Raw genomic sequence first — 19,857 nt, 5'->3', positions numbered from 1 at the left:
ATATGAAATGAAAAAACACCTCTTTGAGCAAAAAGTTATTTCCATTTTCTTCCTTATATAATATTTTCTGTTTCAACATAAAGTGCCTTCCTTCCTTCCCTCCCTCCCATCCCTTTCTTTATGTTTTCTTCATGCTTTCTTTTCTTTTTCCTCTGCTCTTTTTAAATCCCCCCCCCTTCTTCTCCTCCTCTACATTTAGGTTGGATTAGTTTGTACAACGGTCATCAAACTTCTGAAGTAAAAATAAATAAATAAATCATATTTAAGAAGAAGAAGAAAAAGGAAGACGTTTTTAGTTAAGTCAAACGTTTTAATAAAAGTTTCATCTTTTAAGATTCGTCCAACACATCCAATTGTAACCTTAACAGTAAAGAATATCACCCCAGCTGCTAAAGGTTCAACCAGTCTGAGAACCATTGAAAAGACAACAGTGCAAAATCCAAAAGACACAACTTCCTCACCGCCATTGCTTTGGTACCAAATCTTTGAGGAAGGGGCTCCAGAAAGAAGGAGGAGGAGGAGGAGGAGGAGGAGGAGGAGAAGGGAACCAAAGAGAGGCTTTTACCGGGTCTGCGCCCCACAGCCAGGACCGTCCTTGCGCCTCAAACCGCGTTTCTTCCTGCAAAGCCCTTCGGGCAACCCGAGAGTTCCTTTTGGCGCCAGAAGGGCTTTGCAGGAAGAAACGCCGCGTTTCTTCCTGCAAAGCCCTTCTGGCGTCAAGCGGAACTCTCGGGTTGCCCGAAGGGCTTTGCAGGAAGAAACGCGGCTGGAGGCGCCAGGACGGTCCTGGCTGTGGGGCGCAGACTCGGTAAAAGCTCTCTTTGGTTCCCTCCTCCTCCCCCTCCTTCCACAGTCTGTGTGACGCTGCCGCCAGGCTGAGAGCTGCCGCTGAAACAAGTTTGGGAAGGTCCTTTGCAGGCAGCCAGTTCTAGCTGCCTGCAAAGGACTTCCCCACGTTTGCTTTGAAAGAAACCTCTGCGCGGGGGTTTCTTGCCACCTTAGAGGGAACAGTGGACCCGGCGTTGGACCCGTATTTATCGGCGTATAACACGCAGTATCGGCGTATAACACGCAGGCAGGGTTTAAGCTTGCAATTTTAGTTTTAAAACTGCGTGTTATACGCCGATAAATACGGTAACTTCCTAATATTTCTTAATAGCTTAATTTTATAAGCACATTTCTCTGATTAATTCATGGTGGTGTTCTATTGTACGCCATTTATAGATTCATACATACGCAAATATGCACATACATTTATACATACATACAAATATATTGTATATAAATAAATTTCAGGATAAATCATTAATAATGATGTGAACTTAAGCTAGTGAAATAAATTTCCTTCATATTCTTCTGCATTTTCAACATGTATATATTCAACCAAGTAAAGACTCGTAATAAGATTTATCACTCTCTCCCATTTGCACTTTTCCCTTTGGTGAGATGTCACCATGGCCTGATGGCCTCTACCATCTGCTACACAGTTTGCATTTGGATGCTACAAATCTGTCATTAATATCTATTAACTGTTGGTGTAGCAACTGTATTCTAACCTTCTATTCCACATTAGCCACTAGTCATGTGGATTAGAGCAGTGGAAATGACTGAATCATAGCTTCACCCATGTAGTGTATTTACTTTTACAATAGAAATTGCGTGCTAGTAAACTCCAAATAGGAATGGCAACCCTTGGATAAAGACTTAATTCACTGCATTGAAACCATATCTATAAATAAATAAATCTAAGACTGTGTTATATCACTCATTTGAATCTCTTAACACTTTCAGGCAGAAGCCTTTTCCACCCCTACAGTATCAAGATATGTTTACATTCAATGTTTTATACTTCCAAACTATTATTTTTCCACTCCAGTGAGTCTTTGAAATTGTTTCCATTTGTTAATCATTTTACTAAAAGAAGGTCAGGATACTGTCACATTCTGAAATAAACACTTAACAGTGGATTAAATTCCAGTAGCAGCTCTTTGACATTAAAGAAGCAGTTGTTTACACCAAGAAGCCAAATTGGTATACGTTTATAGTATGAATGTGCACGTATGAAATTTAACTAAAGCCCCATCTAAAGTAAATTCACAAAACAATAATAGCAATAGCAATAGCAGTAGACTTATATACCGCTTCATAGGCCTTTCAGGCCTCTCTAAGCGGTTTACAGAGAGTCAGCATATTGCCCCCAACAATCTGGGTCCTCATTTTACCCACCTCGGAAGGATGGAAGGCTGAGTCAACCCTGAGCCGGTGAGATTTGAACCGCTGACCTGCTGATCTAGCAGTAGCCTGCAGTGCTGCATTTAACCACTGCGCCACCTTGGCTCTATTATTATCTTGATACTGTAGGGGTGGAAAAGGCTTCTGCCTGAAAGTGTTAAGAGATTCAATATCTGCTCTATTATTCCCCCACCTTCAAAACAAAGACTATTGTTTGAAGCATCTTGTTAAATTGAAGTGTTTTGTCTTTGACATTTCAAGTACCATGTTGTGATCTATACTGCTGGTTGGGTCCATGTTGGTTTCTTACATTATCTGAAAATTTTATTACCTTATCTGGCAATTATCAATAAAGGTGTTTAAATATAGCTGAAAGGCTTGATTCTTGTCTGTTTGGAAAGGCAACATAATGGTCTTTGTAGAATAAAACTAAGCCTAGTACAGAAACCCAGTTTGAGATTTTTTTCTACCTTACTGAATATCCACTTATTGTCTAAATGGCATAGAAGTGTGAATGGAGAGCTATAACATTAAATGCATTTTCACAGTTCAATTACCTTTTATTGAAACACTGTCAAGGTGCAGGAGGACATTCAAAATATTTACGTAGGGTATTAAGTGAAAATATGTTGCCTTCTTCTCATTAGCTCTTTGGTGACATCAATAAAAATAAATAATTTAATTGAAATTATTTTAGAGGGATCCAGGGAACATTGACTGATTTTATATGCAAATTATAGCTGTAATGGATTGCAGTTACAAAAGGGGAGGTAAGGTGATGGACTATGTAAAACTGCAGTTTCCTGGGAAGGAGGGAGCCAATTGGAAGAAGGATGATGAGACAAGAGACAACATAGTCTGGAACTAGATCATAGAAAGAGGAAGAGATTTAAGATAACCACTCCTTAGAATCTCCCAGGATACACCATTGTGATGAAAGTAGCATAAATCAAATCTGGCAAGATTCTGTCTATTGGTGTGAGCAAACAAAGAACTGAACTTTAACTGAATTGTTCTGTAATGTAATGAGTCTATCTCATATATTAGTTTTACCTTTTAAGTTGCATTACTGAAATAAATAAACTTTTGCACAATATTCTAATTTTTCGAGTTTCACCTGTATGTCACTCTTGGGCTGAATCTGGCACTATCCAATCATCATTCATAGATGATATCACTTTAAAATAGAGAAAGGTTATGGATTTAACATATACAGCAGAATATTATCAAGAGCTATAAAGTATATAATTCTAAAAGTCCTTATCTGTTGCTTTGTTTTTAGTCTTGCATTGCAATCAGTAGATCTAAATGGAGAGAGTGCTAGGAAATCAATCCAAAAGGAAGCTTGGTAACACCATAAAACACTTACAAAACAATTACTATCAGAATTAATGGATTTACTGAGAGGTGATGAACAATCTTTATCTCATGATATAAATAAATGTTCCGTTGAAGCTTTCAAACAACAATAATAATAATTGTAATTGTGTTTAATTTTCCCAAACGACTCCAAATGGCAGTTGAGGTTCTGTGATCAAAGCCTGGCTCTTTGTATGTGTCAATATATGTGTGTCCATATTATACATATGCAAAGGAGGGATTTTGTTCATGTTGCCATGCCTATTATCTTGACGTTTTCACATACATCACCCACAGACACTAATGTTCTAGTTTTATAATTCCACAACATAAAAGGAGTTAGATATTAATTCTAACAATAAAAATTGTCAGATTAATCAGCAAAATATTAGTAACAAGGGTACTTCATCTTCTCTTCCCACATTTTGGCATTGTCAGTTCCTAAATATTCTTTGGGAGGAATTATTTTCCCAAAGTGTCCGCAAAGTTCATAATTTTTGTGAAATTGGTGAAGTCCCTACCAACTCCTCTTTTCCTCTTCAATTTTTAAAGAAAAGGGAAACAAGATTAAGGTGACCAGACGTCCTGATTTTGGCGGGACAGTCACGATTTATAACAATTTGTGTCCCGGGGCGTTTTTAAAAAGTCCCGATTTTCTGGCTTCATGTTGAAAGCCCAGTGGATTTGCTTAAGAAATCCTAACTGGGGCAAGACAAAAGACACTCTGTCTAAACCCTCTCTCTGTCTCAGTACTTTCATTGAAGATATTAAAACGTTAAAGCAAGAAAACGGACCCCCCCTGCGCGCCCCTTTTACCTCATTTTATAAGAAAAGATGACCCAGTATCATAGAGCTGCAGGAAATACTTAGCTTGAGAAGTCGCGAGTGTTCCTTTTCCAGAGGGGAGGGGCACGGAGATTGGAGGTCGGCTCGTGTGGAAAAAATGGTGGCAAAGTTTCTTTGAAAAATATTTCCCTGACTAATTTCACCATTTTAATTTGCTCAGTTCTTTGTATTAACATCTACATCATTCTGGATTGACTTGGAGTGCTCACTTGTGCCTGCTGGTAAGTGAGCTGGGGTTTTTTCTTTTATTTTTTTAATGTATTTTAAAATAATATTTTATTTATTGTGCATAGGATTTTTTAAAATAGTTTTATTCTGTGTGGATTCTTTTTTTAAATTGTCTTAGACTATTTAAAAAAAGATTCTATCCAAAATAAATTGAAGTGAAACTATTTTAAAAAATTCTATGCACAATACTTTGAAATATATTGTGCATAGAATTTTTAAAAATAGTTTTACTTCAATTTATTCTGTGTGGAATAGTTTGAAATGTTTTACTTCAATTTATTCTGTGTGGATTTTTTTTTAAATTGTCTTAGACTATTTAAAAAAAGATTCTATCCAAAATACAAAATACCAGCTGCAGTTATTCACTTAAGAACTGTGGCAAGAAAGGTGGTATAGTGACGAAAATTACATTGGCATTGAAAAAAGTGACTGATGACCATTTTTCACACTTAGCAACCATTTTTACACTTAGCGACCATTGCAGCATCCTCATGGTCACATGATTAAAATTTTGATGTTTGGCAACAGTTACAATTTATATTTGTAAATTGTAGTTATGTTGAAATAAAAAAATATTACAATACTATTTTTGCGTTGTATGAAAATTTTTGTTGCTCCATATAAAATTTTTAATCAAGCCCCTCCCCCCACCGGTCAAAGGTGTCCCTCTTTACCAATCTGAAAATTTGGTCACCTTAAACAAGATCTTAGATAGAGGCAAGTAAATGCTGGGCCTCACGTCTAGGAGACCAGATTCAAGTCTATCCATGCATGGTCATAATTTATTGAGTGACTTGGCATATTATTACCTATTGGGGTTTTTTAAGATATACGAATAAAATCAATATTCATTTTGAAGGTAGGACTGGAAAAGGAGGAGAAGGAAGAGATTAAAAGTAATAATTATTGATCTTTCTGTCTACACAAACCTCTTAGCTGGATCCTGTGTGACCAGGTGCTTTTCTTGCTGCAAGAGAAAATAGAGTTCCAGATCATTCCAAACTCCCTGAAATGAACCAAGATAAGAAGAGTATTTTCTAAATCCTTTTCTGTAGTGGATTATCTGATAAGCATTCACAAAAATATAAATATAAATATATAAATATATATTTTATATTTATTTTATATAAATATAAAAATATAAATATAATTTTTCATGCTCTAGTATTACTGAACACCACACATGTTTTTTTACATGGTTACACTTTTGAATAGAGAGGTAAAACTTTCCTCAGTTCTACAGATTGTTTCCTGATTATCTGCATTGAAAAAATGAGTTCCTTTTCGTTCCTGTACAAATAAGGGTGAGAAAGCATTGTGAAGAAAGGAATCTAGCCAACATTTCGCAGGCTTGGGGAGAATCTCCCAGGTTGAATTGGTTCCATAGAATCAAGGTTGCCAATCTGTTTTAGAAAATAGGCTACAATTTTAGGAAAGGCTGGCCTGTGTGATGGTAAACTGGCACTGAAACAAGTCATGTTTAGCATGCCTCAAACTTGGAATTACTTGACAGTTCTTGGTTCATTAATCTTACCGAGAAATGTGTTGATCTTTAAATAGAAATTGCAGTTTCTTGATTAGTGTGCTCTCACTTCCCCTTTGGTAACACACTTTCAGTTTTGCGCCTTCGTTTTTGATTTAAAGCTCCTATTACTTTCTTTTATGTTCATTCTTTTAAATTGTGTCAAATTTAAATCTATTTCTCACTTCAGATAACAATGTCTAAGGAGATAATCTAAACATGCAAAATCACATGCCATCCTTTTTCTTGTCTTTTTGGGTGAGGGGGGAGATAGTAGCTGATGCAATGTTATTGTTGATTTGTTTTGCTAACTTGTAAAGCATTAGATTAGAAGCAATGTAATTTGAAAGTTCTTTTTTGATCGATCTGTCACTTTATTTTCTTTGTTAGGTATGTATTTATTAAAAATGTGTTGGTATTTTTTTCCTCCTGATTATTAAATATATGGATATACATGTTTACATTCACAGGTTTCTTTGTTTGAATTTTATCCCACCTTTATTTTATAACTAACTTAAAGGGATGAACATATTTATTACTCTTCTCCTCCTATTCCCCCACCACCACAACATCCCCAGAGAAAGTGAACAATCCCAGAGAAAGTCACTGGCTCAAAGTCACCCTGTCAGCTTTCATGCCTGAAAGGGTGTGTGTAAAATCACCATCTCCTGGCTTCTAGACCAGCACTTTAATCACTACATCAAACTGGCTGTAGGATATACTGTACAGGGGTGGGCTTCAAAAATTTTAGCTAGGGGTTTTCTACATGGTTGCTGGGTGGCGTGGCCATGGTGGGTGTGGCCTTCTCGGCCTCCTGCACCATGGTGGAGGAGGGATTTTTGCCCTCCCCGGGTTCCAGAGGCTTTTATCGACCCTACGGGAGGGTAAAAACAGCCCCTCCAGGCTCTGAAAGCCCAAACTTCTAGTAGGCCTATTCTTCATCCTCCCCGACCCTCCATGCATGCCCTGCACTTATCTGCATCCAAAATGGGCCATGTGGGGACTTCAAGGAGGGGAGGGTTGGAGTGAGTGGGGCCAGCCAGGAGTGGGATTTGTGAGTTCTCCAAACAGCACAGAATCTTAGCTAGAGGTTTTCCTGAACCCCTGTGAATCCCCAAAAGCCCACTCCTGCCACAATCTCTTCTCCATTTGCAAATAAACTCCTTTTTTCAGGATTCCAGTTCTAACTGCAGTTGTGAAGTGAAATATTACCTAATAAGAGACATAACTGAGAGGATCGTGTGTAGTCCATTCTCCAACAAGGAAAAATAATCTCTATATTCCAATTTCTGAATGCCATAGACAAAGAACTATCCCGGAGTATAGTGAATGAACTATAATAAGGTTGTGTTAAAGAGGCAAAATGTTTTTGCCTTATTGAAATAATATTAATGCAAAATCCTTTTTGGAACCATTAGATGAAGTCCTATTTAGCACCTGCACACACACACACACACACACTTACAGACAGAAATTGATATCTCTTAATTCACTGAATGGGATTCTTATCCCAAATAAATTGGATTACTTTTCTGGTTTAGAAAGAAATTCTGTGAGGAGGTGATTCCAAGTATTTTCTGTTTGAAATTAAGCTTCTGTGTCTTTAATGGCAATTGCCGTCAGTCATGAACTAATGAGACCCGCATGTAAAGCTTCCAATTTAGTGGTTTATTTTTCAAGCCTATACATAGGAAGCTTCACTAACTAACAATTTGCACCTGAGTAAAACTAGGTGAAGTTCAATGGAATTCATGAGGGTTGGACTTCATCATTTGTATCACAGAAAGAATTTAAATTAATTCCCCACTTCATTTTCTCCCTGGCTCTCACCAACATCCTTATAGATTCCATAGATTCTTTTCTTCAGTGGATGCAGGCAGGAGTGAGTTCCAGCAGGCACCACTGCTGGTTCGCTTGTGTGTGAGGGGCATAGGTGCATGTGCATTTGATGCGCACTACACATGCACGTACAGTGCAATAGAAATTGTTCTATGCATGCGCAGAAATGAAAACCAAGATGGTGGTGCCTATGGCGCCACGTGGAGAACAGGTTCGGGGATGTGGCAGGCCTGGGTTGCTGCCAGTTCCACCGACCCAGGCCGCCGAGCCATCACTGGTTCGTCCGAACAAGTCCGAACTTGTAGGAAACCACCACTGGATGCAGGGATACAAAATGTTGCTTGTTGCCTAAAATGAATCAGTACACTTAAAAAGTTATTTTTAAGTAATGAGCAGAAGATGGTGCATCAGAAATCATGGTCTCCAACAGACAACATGAAGAGAAGAGCACTATTCTACTAACATTTTTCTTTGTGTTAATATGCATTGCATTGATGATATTCTCTTGAGGGGGGGGGGGGTTAACACTTTTTTTTTCATTCAGTTGTGACTGATTCTCAGAGAATGCCTGGACAATTCCCTGCAGGTTTTTTAGCAAGGTTTTTCACAAGTAGCTTGCCATTGCTTCATTTGTAGGACTGAAAATGAATGTCCAAGGTCACCCGGCGAGCTTTGTGCCAATAAAATATTTGCTTGCTTCAATTTATTTTTGTGCAAATAAATTGTGCAAGTAAAACATTTACTTGTCCCAATTTATTAAAGCTTTAACCTTGGCTACAACCATTGCACAAAGAAATGCAGCACAAGTGTCTGCAATAAATCAAATGACTAGAACCCTTATCCTTAGATTTCCTCAACTATATGAACTCACCTAGCAAGTGTGGTCTTAGATGGATTTTATCAACAATGTAGGATTTGGTAGCCTAATTTCCAAAACTGGAAATGTTTCCAATTTAAAAGCTCATAGGAGGAAACCAGGTGGTGTACTTTACTTCCTTAAAAGTTGATAAAAATATATTCCATCATTCCTCAACTTTTTAAAAGCCAAATTGATATCCATATTTCCCCTGCCCCTTCCATAACAAAACCCACTTTCTAAACTGGTTGTTTTTTATCCACTGGCTATTTCAAATAGAATCCTATGCCTCTCTGCCCCTTTGATAGGGATGTTTTCAGAAAAAGGACAAACATTAACCAGATTTTATTCCTGGTAGGATGATTCCTGAATTATTGTAATCCATAGTCCATAAAGATGTTTTTATTAAATCCAAACTTTTTGGAATAATTATCTTACAAATGCTCTGAATATTATTTCTAATTTACTTATACCTATTTATTTATATTTATAATTTTAAAACTTTAAAATAATGTCTTAGCAAATAGAAGGGCAACATTCCCACTGTTTCTTTATTTCCATTTAATAATGGCTACTTCATTTTGAAAAAAACAGGAACATTTGTGTAATGTCCTTTCATAGAAATTATTTGCAGCATATTAAATCAATTAAAGAATACATTTTAAAAAGAGTCATATACAGTAAATTGTAAAAAGAATGGTTTAACAGCCTGAAATAGAGAGAAATCTGGTTTGTTAGTATTCAATATGTATGGTAAATAAAAAATATTGTTCCCAATTTATCCAAATCATTGCCCCACCCATTAAAAGATTCAATGATAGAACACTCTCACTATTGAATGAGCAGTTTATTAAGAATAAACAATTTGAGTTTGATTATAACTAGTATTTAACTTTCAACAAACTAATATGCATTATTGAAACATAAATGTTTATTTGGGCCATTATACTAATTTTGTTCAGTATTTCTGTAGATTGAAAGGAAAAATTTGTGTGTGTGTGTGTGTAGCAATTTAACAAAAAATAGTTAATAAGTACAGTTGATAATTTAATATTAGTAAAATAATATTATTACACTTCTTAAGCTTAACAGAAAAACCTTTATTCTATACTAATGTTTTGCAAGATGTTTATTATACATATTTTTGTTGTGCAATAATCCTATGCTACACTTTGGGGATGAAATGTCATGTAAAAACAATTCTTAGTGTTTGAAGTAGATATAAAAACTGTAATAAATAAATTGGTATCACATATAGCTAGGTCATATATATCAAACAATGAATTTGGTTGTCCCTGGAAGATCAAATGCAAGGAAATTCTCAGCATGGAGTCTGTAAAAGATATTCATATAGAGAATTAATGTAAGTGTGCCCCCCCCCCCAAAAAAAATATCTGAATCTAAAAGGAAAATTGGGGGAAGTTATGAGAATGTGCTAAAGATCTGTTTTCTCTCTTTTAGGTGCTGAAAGTGTAGAAGCCCAGTGTAAAAGATTTGAAGTTAGCTCAAGTGAAGATGGTAGAGTGCTTTTCTCTGCCGATGAAGAAGAGATTGTCATTGGAGCAGACAGACTGAAGGTCACCGGTAGGTAGTAAGAATGGGGTTGCTAACCATGAATGTATTTCACTTGCAAGCAAAAAAAATTGGGAAGATGGATTTATTATGTGTTTTATGTGTTTGTGTGTGTGTGTGTGTGTGTGTGTCTGTGTGTACACATACATTTTATGTATATGTATGTATATACACAAACACACATTTTTGTATGTGTGTATGCATACATATATACTTCCCTCTCTCGCTCTGTGTGTGTGTGTGTGTGTGTGTGTGTGTGTGTGTGTGTGTGTATGTATGTATGTATGTATGTATGTATGTATGTATATGTAGGTCTTTGGTTATTCAGGTTTTCTCCCGCGTAAAATTGGAGGTGTCTTGGCAATGTTTTGACGAAGACTCATTCGTCATCTTCAGGCTTCGTGCTTCCAGGAGCAATGTGAGATCTCGGCTGTTTCTTCCTTTTAACTGCCAGTCGGGGTTTGAACTGATTGGGTGGGAGCATGATGAATGACACCAGGCCCACACTCAGAAGAACCAGAAGCCAGACTGCAACTGCACCATTAGCCACTTTAAACCCCTCCTATCCTTACATGAAACACAAACCCCCAACCGATCAGAACACACCTCCACCCAATCAGAACACAGCCAAGCTCCCACCCAATCAGTTCAAACCCCGACTGGCAGTTAAAAGGAAGAAACAGCCAAGATCTCACATTGCTCCTGGAAGCACGAAGCCTGAAGATGACAAATGAGACTTCATCGAAATGTTGCCAGGACACCTCCAATTTTACGTGGGAGAAAACCCGAATAATCAAAGACCTACATACTAACACCCGCGAAAACCTCAGAAAACATATATTTGTGTGTGTGTGTGTGTGTGTGTGTGTGTTCTGTCCCCCCTTCTCCGCTCGTTAACAGACGACAGGCAGACAAACTTAAAAGGAACTCACTTTATCAGTTCTTGGCTCAGACTGGCTGCGAGCCCAAAAATAAACATAAATAAAGTCTCTGACGAGATAACAGAATACCAAACAAAAACTCTTACAAAGCAATGCACTTCTCCAAGTGCCTCCTTGAATAGGGTTACAGAAAGGAAATCACTTCTCCAAGTGCTCTCAAATAAACCACGACCGATGATCAATGAATGTTGAAAGAATGAAGGAACGTTGACTCCTGCAACCAGGGCATGGCACCATCTGTCCTTTTATCCCCAGAAGATGCCCCTAATGAGCCCCAGCTGCATAGTTAATCTTGCATCCCAAAAAGACTCACAGAAGACTATTTTTTTTAAATATATTTAAATAAATATAACAAATGTAACAAAAAGGCAACAGTAAAAAAAAATATTGGGTTTCTGTCTGGATGGTCTCTTGTGACGAGCCGAAGACAGAGAGTGGAAGTGTGACCTTCCTCCCATATTTGGGCATACCAGGGGTTGTGACTTTAAATATATAGCTCTCACCCTGGCTGGCTGATAAAGGAGTCGAGCTCTGTAGCTTAATGGTTAATACATCTGCCTAAGAGGCAATAGAGCACAGGTTCGATTCCCAACAAGGGTGTGGCTAGCTGATGAGAGCTAAATAGCTTGAAATAGATCTATACTAGTCTCCCTTTATTTATTTATCAGCATAAATATAACAAATGTAACAAAAAGGCAACAGTAAAAAAAAATATTGGGTTTCTGTCTGGATGGTCTCTTGTGACGAGCCGAAGACAGAGAGTGGAAGTGTGACCTTCCTCCCATATTTGGGCATACCAGGGGTTGTGACTTTAAATATATATATCCCCAGATATATATATTTAGTGTCACAACCCCTGGTAAGCCCCAATTATGGGAGGAAGCTAATTGCTTCCATCATATGTCAATCAGCTCGTCACAAGAGTCCATCATGACAGAAACCCAATATTTTTACTGTTGCCTTTGTTATATTTGTGTTTTATTTGTGCTGATAAATAAATAAAGGGAGACTAGTATAGATCTATTTCAAGCTATTTAGCTCTCATCAGCTAGCCATACCCTTACTGGGATTCGAACCTGTGCTATGTTGCATCTTAGGCAAACGTCTTAGCCATTATGCCACAGGTCTCCTCCTTATCAGCTGAAGCCAGGGAAGAAGGTATATGTTTAGTGTCACAACCCCTGGTAAGCCCCAATTATGGGAGGAAGCTAATTGCTTCCATCATCTGTCAATCAGCTCGTCACAAGAGTCCATCACGACAGAAACCCAATATTTTTACTGTTGCCTTTGTTATATTTGTGTTTTATTTGTGCTGATAAATAAATAAAGGGAGACTAGTATAGATCTATTTCAAGCTATTTAGCTCTCATCAGCTAGCCATACCTTTACTGGGATTCGAACCTGTGCTATGTTGCATCTTAGGCAAACGTCTTAGCCATTATGCCACAGGTCTCCTCCTTATCAGCTGAAGCCAGGGAAGAAGGTATATGTTTAGTGTCACAACCCCTGGTAAGCCCCAATTATGGGAGGAAGCTAATTGCTTCCATCATCTGTCAATCGGCTCGTCACAAGAGTCCATCACGACAGAAACCCAATATTTTTACTGTTGCCTTTGTTATATTTGTGTTTTATTTGTGCTGATAAATAAATAAAGGGAGACTAGTATAGATCTATTTCAAACTATTTAGCTCTCATCAGCTAGCCATACCCTTACCCACACATATATATGTGTGTGTGTGTGTGTGTGTGTGTATGTATACCTACATACACACACACACACACACACATATCTGTGTATGTATATATACAGATATTTATGTACATATACACTGGTACATGCACACATGCATATACATCATATTGTATGAGCCGAGGTGGCGCAGTGGTTAAATGCAGCACTGCAGGCTACTTCAGCTGACTGCAGTTCTGCAGTTCGGCTGTTCAAATCTCACCGGCTCAAGGTTGACTCAGCCTTCCATCCTTCCAAGGTGGGTAAAATGAGGACCCGGATTGTTGTTGGGGGCAATATGCTGACTCTGTAAACCGCTTAGAGAGGGCTGAAAGCCCTATGAAGCGGTATATAAGTCTAACTGCTATTGCTATTGCTATTGCTATCTGTGGAATCTTTTAGAAAGAGGGTGAATGCCGTCCATCATTATCACATCCAAGATTTGTGCCAATAGCTATATTTCATGATTCTGAATTAAGAACTGTAATTTTCTTCTGTTGTAGGAGTACAATTTTATCTTTAAAGTTACAATGTTCATTTCTTTTGGCCATTAAAAGTTAAGTTAGATAGTGCCCTTTGGCATCATGAAGGTTGCGATTATATAGTCAACTATATAATGTACTCTGAATGTCTGTTCTAATTTCTCTGTGATTTAAGGCTAATATAGGTATAGTACTGTGACAAGATTATTAATGAAGGAGTATTTTCAGTAGGCAGAACTACTGAATTTCAGGAATGATTTTCTCTCATAATTTTAAATTATTTCTAGTGAAAGATTATTTTTTCAGGCATACTATTTGAATTCATTGATATATATTGATCAACTTGATAGTACAGATGGTGTACAATTTTTGCTGCTGAAACCAATTGGATGCCTTTTGTTACGATAGTTCGTAACAAATGAACCCAGCTTATCATCATTGGAGTTCCATACCCATGATTGAGACATTCATGTTAAAACTCTTACCCAAAGTAGAGGGTTTAATAGAACCATAATTGTATCTTTTGGAAATTCAAAATCTTCACTGATCATCAATTCAGGTTCCCACTTTCATAAACATTTCACTTATACATAATGCTTCAAACTCTGCAAACTCTTTCTGTATGGGATAGTCTGTTCAAGTGTTTTTAGGAAATTGTGTTGAGGGCTTGCCCGTAGTGGCTGTAAAATATTTCTACATGACTGGTGCAGAGGAAGAATACAATTATTAATTATAATGTTATCTAGAAGAATAGATTAAAAGATTAGATTGATTTATAATAAAACAAAGCGTATGTGTTTAGATATAATGAGAGCCTTTCCCATAATTTACAATTACATAGACTTCCATTAAATAAAAAAATAGATATTAAATATTTATTTTCCTTTTCATTAAAGAAATTAAGATTAAACATTTGCAGGATCCAAGCAGCTAACTTGTCAGATCTGGCCTAACTAAATAACTTTTGTACATTTTTCTGTATTATAAACATATAACATGTGTATCTAAAGAGATGGAAGTCTTTTAAAAAAAAAAACTCAGTGATATTTTTGACAGAATGTCATGTCATAGGACATATTATAGATGAACTGATGCAAGACATGGATATGTAACATAATTTGAGGTCAATGCTCAAGAGCAAGTACAAAGACAGTTCTATCTGTTTTTGTGGCTTGGGGAATAGAATGCCTTTTGGCAATGTTCTAGTTATACCTTGCAATCGTAATTCATTCTTTTGTAACCCCAAGGCTACATGACATGGGTCAATCCTTGATGACCACTAGAGAGCTGCCACATTAGAGAAAATGGAGGCCAACATCCAACAGCTGGAATCCTATGTTGGATCCCCTGTAGAAAACTGCTTATTTTCTGTTGTCTATGTATCATAGAGCAGCTTGGCTCCTACATATTTAAAAGATTTTCCTATTTTAGTTCTGTCACAACCTTTGAAGTTAATCCATCTTCATCAGACTGAAAATTGACTTACATATTATCATTTTAATATCTTGCCTTTGATTAAAAATTGCAAGCAATTAAGAATGATCATTTAACGTCAGTGGGAAAAGAACTTTTAGTTATACAGGCCACTTTCAATACATTCTGGAACACTTAAGCTAAGCAACATGACTGGAGAGATTTTGCTCCCAAATCTAAGTAACAAAAAAGCTAACCTTTTTTAAACCTCAACTGTCAAAGAAGATGCCCTTGTGCATTGTAAAAAAGAAATGCTGTCCAACTATTCTGATGATACTAACATCAGACAAGAACAAAGCTTTCTAGTCAGATTTCCTCCTCAGTGGGATATGATTAAAGAAGCTGTAATCAAAGTGTATGGGAAATTGTCTTGAGTTGCCTTTTTTGTTACATATATATATGTATATATATATATGTTTGTATGTGTATGTGTATATGTATATGTATATGTATATGTATATGTATATGTATATGTATATGTATTTGTATATGTATATGTATATGTCAGTGGTGGGTTTCAAAAATTGTTCAAACCTACTCTGTGGGTGTGGCCTCCTTTGTGGGAGTGGCTTGCCGCCCATGTGACTAGATATGAAGATGCCGACGACACCTTGTCAGAACCACCTTAAATTACCTCACACACAGCACTGGCATGCATAAGAATATGATGTAAACTTGTTTTTTAAAAGGCATCTTTGGTTGCCTTTTAAATGCAGTAGTCATCCTTACCTTTCACACAGGCACTGAGTCTTATAAATATGAGCATGATAGTCAGTGGTGGGTTTCAAAAAAATTTGGAACCTCTTCTGTAGGTGTGGCCTGCTTTCCGGGTCCACTGGTGGAACCTCTTCTAACTGGTTCTACCGAATAGGTGCGAACTGGTAGGAACCCACCTCTGGTATATGTATATTTACAGTGCATTCAGAAAGTATTCAGACCCCCTTAACTTTTGTCAATTTTGTTGTGCTGCAGCTTGATTCTACAGTTGTTAAAATTCAATTTTTTCTCATTAACCTACATTCAGTATTCCATAATGACAAACTGAAAACAGAATTTTAGAAATGTCTGTAAATTTATTAAAAAATAAAAAACTGAAATATCACATTGGCATAAGTATTCAGACCCTTTGAAACAACAGATGAGATTAAATTCTAGTGCCTCCCATTTCTCTTGATCGTTTCTGACATGTTTCTACACCTTGATTGTAGTCAACCTGTGGTAAATTAAATTGATTAGATATGATTTGGAAAGGCATACAGCTCTCTATAGAAGGCCTCACAGCTGACAATACATACTGTAGCAGAGCAAAAGCCATGAAGTCAAAGAAACTGCCTGCAGAATTCATCGACAGGATTATTGCAAGGCACAAACCTGGGGAAGGCTACAATAAAATTTCTGCTGCACTGAAGGTTCCTAAGACACTGTGGCCTCCATAATTCTCAAATGGAAGAGGTTTGGTGCAATCAGCACTCTTCCAAGAGCTGGTCAAACTGAGCAATCAGGGGAGAAGGGTCTTAGTAAGAGAAGTGACCAATGGTCACTCTGTCTGAGCTCCAGAGATCCTGTGTGGAGATGGGACAGAGTTCCAGAAGGGCAACCATCATTGCAGCCATCCACCTATCTGGGCTTTATGGAAGAGTGGCTAGATGGAAATCTTTCCTCATTACAAAACACATAAAAGCCCACTTGGACTTTGTTCCTCACCATCTGAGAGTCCTTCAGGTGCTTTTTGCAAACTCCAAGTGAGCTCTACTAAAACGTAGAATAATGTTGGGGTTGGACTCTACTGTTTCATGCTACCAGATTTGGATTAAAGTTGCACAAATGTGCATGTTATTGTATTATATAAAAAGCATGCTAAAAAAGTTATAATAGATGTCCCAAAAATGCTTTTTTAAGAGGCAATCGGACTTCCTTGTTTTTCTTTGCAGATATTTCACTTCTCATCCAAGAAGCTTCTTCAGCTCTGATAGTAATATAATAGATGATAACATTATATATTGTTTATGGCTTGGAAAAGTAATAAAAATGAAGAAATAAGGAATGTGTACAAGTTACAAATAAAGTTAGAAAAAGAGAAATAAATCAATGAGAACTTACTTAATAATATTCAGAATATAAATGATGAAGTGTGTTTGAGAGAAAATCACATACTGCCTGCAATGACTGACAACAGGGTTTATTGTAGATGTGTAAAATGATTTTTGTGTTCTGCTTTATAAACCAGTTAAAATTGAAGATAGAAGAAAACAAAACTATATGTCTACTGTAACTCATTCAGTAAACGTAAACATAGCATTTGTGATAACCACATTGCTGATGGTTATTTAGTAAAATCAAACTGCCATGTATAGTTTTCTGGAGCAGTGATGTCATTTGAGAATCCCAACCTGTCTTAATAGGTTTTTATAATAATTATGGAAAATTTTATATTCATTACTCTTTCTTTCTATATGTCATTACATTAGCAAAATTGCTGGAGACCAGAGATGCAACTTCAGTTCACACTAGTTACTTGTTCAGGGTGGCCCAAACATTCATTTAAATGTAGGCTTGAGTATCTTTATCTGCATACCAAACTATCCATTCTTTTGCATGCACATATGTTCACACAAATATTTTTTCCTATAGCAATCTGTTAGCAGATTGTTGCATTACCTGTATAATATTCCTATATAATACAAAAACAATGGGTTTATATGGATAATTGCTATATGGGGCGGGGAAACTTAAATCATTCTCTCTTCCATCAGTCCTTCACTATATTAGTATTATAATATGTGAGAATAGATTGATCCAGTTATTTATCTGAAGTAAAAAGTAATTTGCATGTTCTATTGTTACCAATTAGAAGACTGTTGGGCATGATGTAGTTAATTATGGATTAATTATGCCAAAAGCTTCCCCTCTGACAATCAAATTGGAATTTTTCAATATTTTTCTATTTCTAAATGTTCAAGCCAATTATTCTCCTTTAAAAAAGTATCAAATGTAAATGTAAAATAAATGGATCTATTTTATTAGTGCTATAAACATTTATCTACTTTTCTTAAATGGCATGATTCTTAAGAATTATCTTATTCTGAACATGCAGTGTAATGTCCAAGCGGCATAGAAGCAGGATACACTGTAATGTCCAGAAAGGATTTCTGACACAAGATATGTGTTCTAGAATTTGTGGCTTTCTCGTGCATATCTCAGTTTTATTGAGTTGAATAAACAAAATGATCTTATTCAACTTTGATGAACATATCAAATCAGATCTGAGGTATAAGAGAATCCTTGCAGTTCTGAATCAACAACTTTTATACTGTCTTAAGTAAAACTAGTTTTAAGTCCAGAAAATATACAGTAAATGTCTATGCAGGTCATGTACATTAGATATTACCCTGTTTCCCTGAAAATAAGACCTCCCCAGATAATAAGCCCAATTGGACTTTTGAGCACATGGGCTAAAATCAGCCCTCCACTGAAAATAAGCCCTCCCTGAAAATATTACAACACAGCAGCAGCCATGAGGTGACCAAGCTCACCACCTCCTGCACTTCAAAAATATTAAGACCTCCCCGAAAATAAGGCTGAGTACTTATTTGGGGGGGGGGCAAAAGAAAATAAGACCCTATATTATTTTCAGGAAAACATGGTATTCAGACATGTTCAATTCACTTTTCATGCTTTTATTTAAGGACTGTGAAGAAGAGAATACAAGAAAAGTGACTTATTTATTAATTTATCAAATTTTTATAGCCACCTATCTCTCAAGAAGTGACTCTGGGAGGCCTACAACAATTAAATAAAAACAACACTTACATAAATTGATTACTATAAAAATATAAAACAATCATCATTAAACATGTAAAATATACAAACACAGGAATTAAAAGAGTGAACATATCAACAGTAGAGGTATATTAAAGGGTTGCTGGTTCCCTGGGATCCCAAGTCTACTGACATAGCAATAGCAATAGCACTTAGACCTATACCGCTTCACAGTGTTTTACAGCCCTCTCCAAGTGGTTTACAGAGTCAATATATTGCCCCCAACAATTTGGGTCCCCATTTTACCCACCTCGGAAGGATAGAAGCCTGAGTCAACTTTGAGCCTGGTGAGATTTGAACTGACAAATTGCAGGCAGCCAGCAGGCAGCAGAAGTAGTCTGCAGTACTGCACTCTTAACCAATGCACCACTGTAACCAGTTCTTGAGTAAATTCAGAAACTTTAACAGGGATGGAGCAAACCTGACTTTGTATATGGGGGGTGGGGGAGTTGAGGGAGACTGACTTCCCTTTCAATCCACTGAAACATTCACCCATAAGATCACATCTAGGGTTAATAAGAAGATAATATTTCATAATATCTCCATTTATATACCTGTATCATAAGGCTGTATTTCTCCTTGGTGAGGGATAATTATGGCATTATATTTTTCTGGTTGACCTCTACAAATTGAGTCCAATGCAATCTAAACATAATAAGGTCTTTTTTAAATATCTAAAGCCCTGGGGTTTATATAGGGTATCTGGCTTTTATTTTGTTTTATTTTTGCATTTGGATTGTAAACGAGAAGCATGGAGATGGGCATTTATTGATAAGATTCCCAATTCACAAAAGGTATTATAACCATATTTTTAAAACATAATTTCTTAGAAAACTTTGCTTCCATCCCCAGGCCAAGATTTTTCCTCTTCTTCCTCCCTTCTGCTCCCACCAGATATTTTTCTTGATAGCGTAAAACCCTTTCAGCTATTTTACTTTCTGGATTCTCTCATCAGTGCA

At 36.7% G+C, this 19,857-nt stretch overlaps 1 protein-coding gene across 3 annotated transcripts in view; it reads left to right on the top strand.

Moving 5' to 3' along the window:
- The window catches only part of SGCZ (sarcoglycan zeta), a 228,971-nt gene that overhangs the window by 175,481 nt on the left and 33,633 nt on the right, over nucleotides 1-19,857 (top strand). For 2 of the 3 annotated variants that reach the window (XM_032224357.1, XM_032224356.1), the window contains one exon: nucleotides 10,344-10,466. The exons of the other annotated variant lie outside the window; for it this stretch is intronic. In XM_032224357.1, coding sequence (XP_032080248.1) covers nucleotides 10,344-10,466 — 123 coding nt within the window. The remainder of the gene's footprint in view (nucleotides 1-10,343; nucleotides 10,467-19,857) is intronic. 3 annotated transcript variants of the gene reach the window in all.

Source organism: Thamnophis elegans, chromosome 9 (genome assembly GCF_009769535.1).
Source record: "Thamnophis elegans isolate rThaEle1 chromosome 9, rThaEle1.pri, whole genome shotgun sequence".
NCBI classification, from domain to species: Eukaryota; Metazoa; Chordata; class Lepidosauria; order Squamata; family Colubridae; genus Thamnophis; species Thamnophis elegans.
The sequence above is the reverse complement of the archived record's forward strand: the minus strand, read 5'-3'. Positions and strand labels throughout refer to the sequence as shown.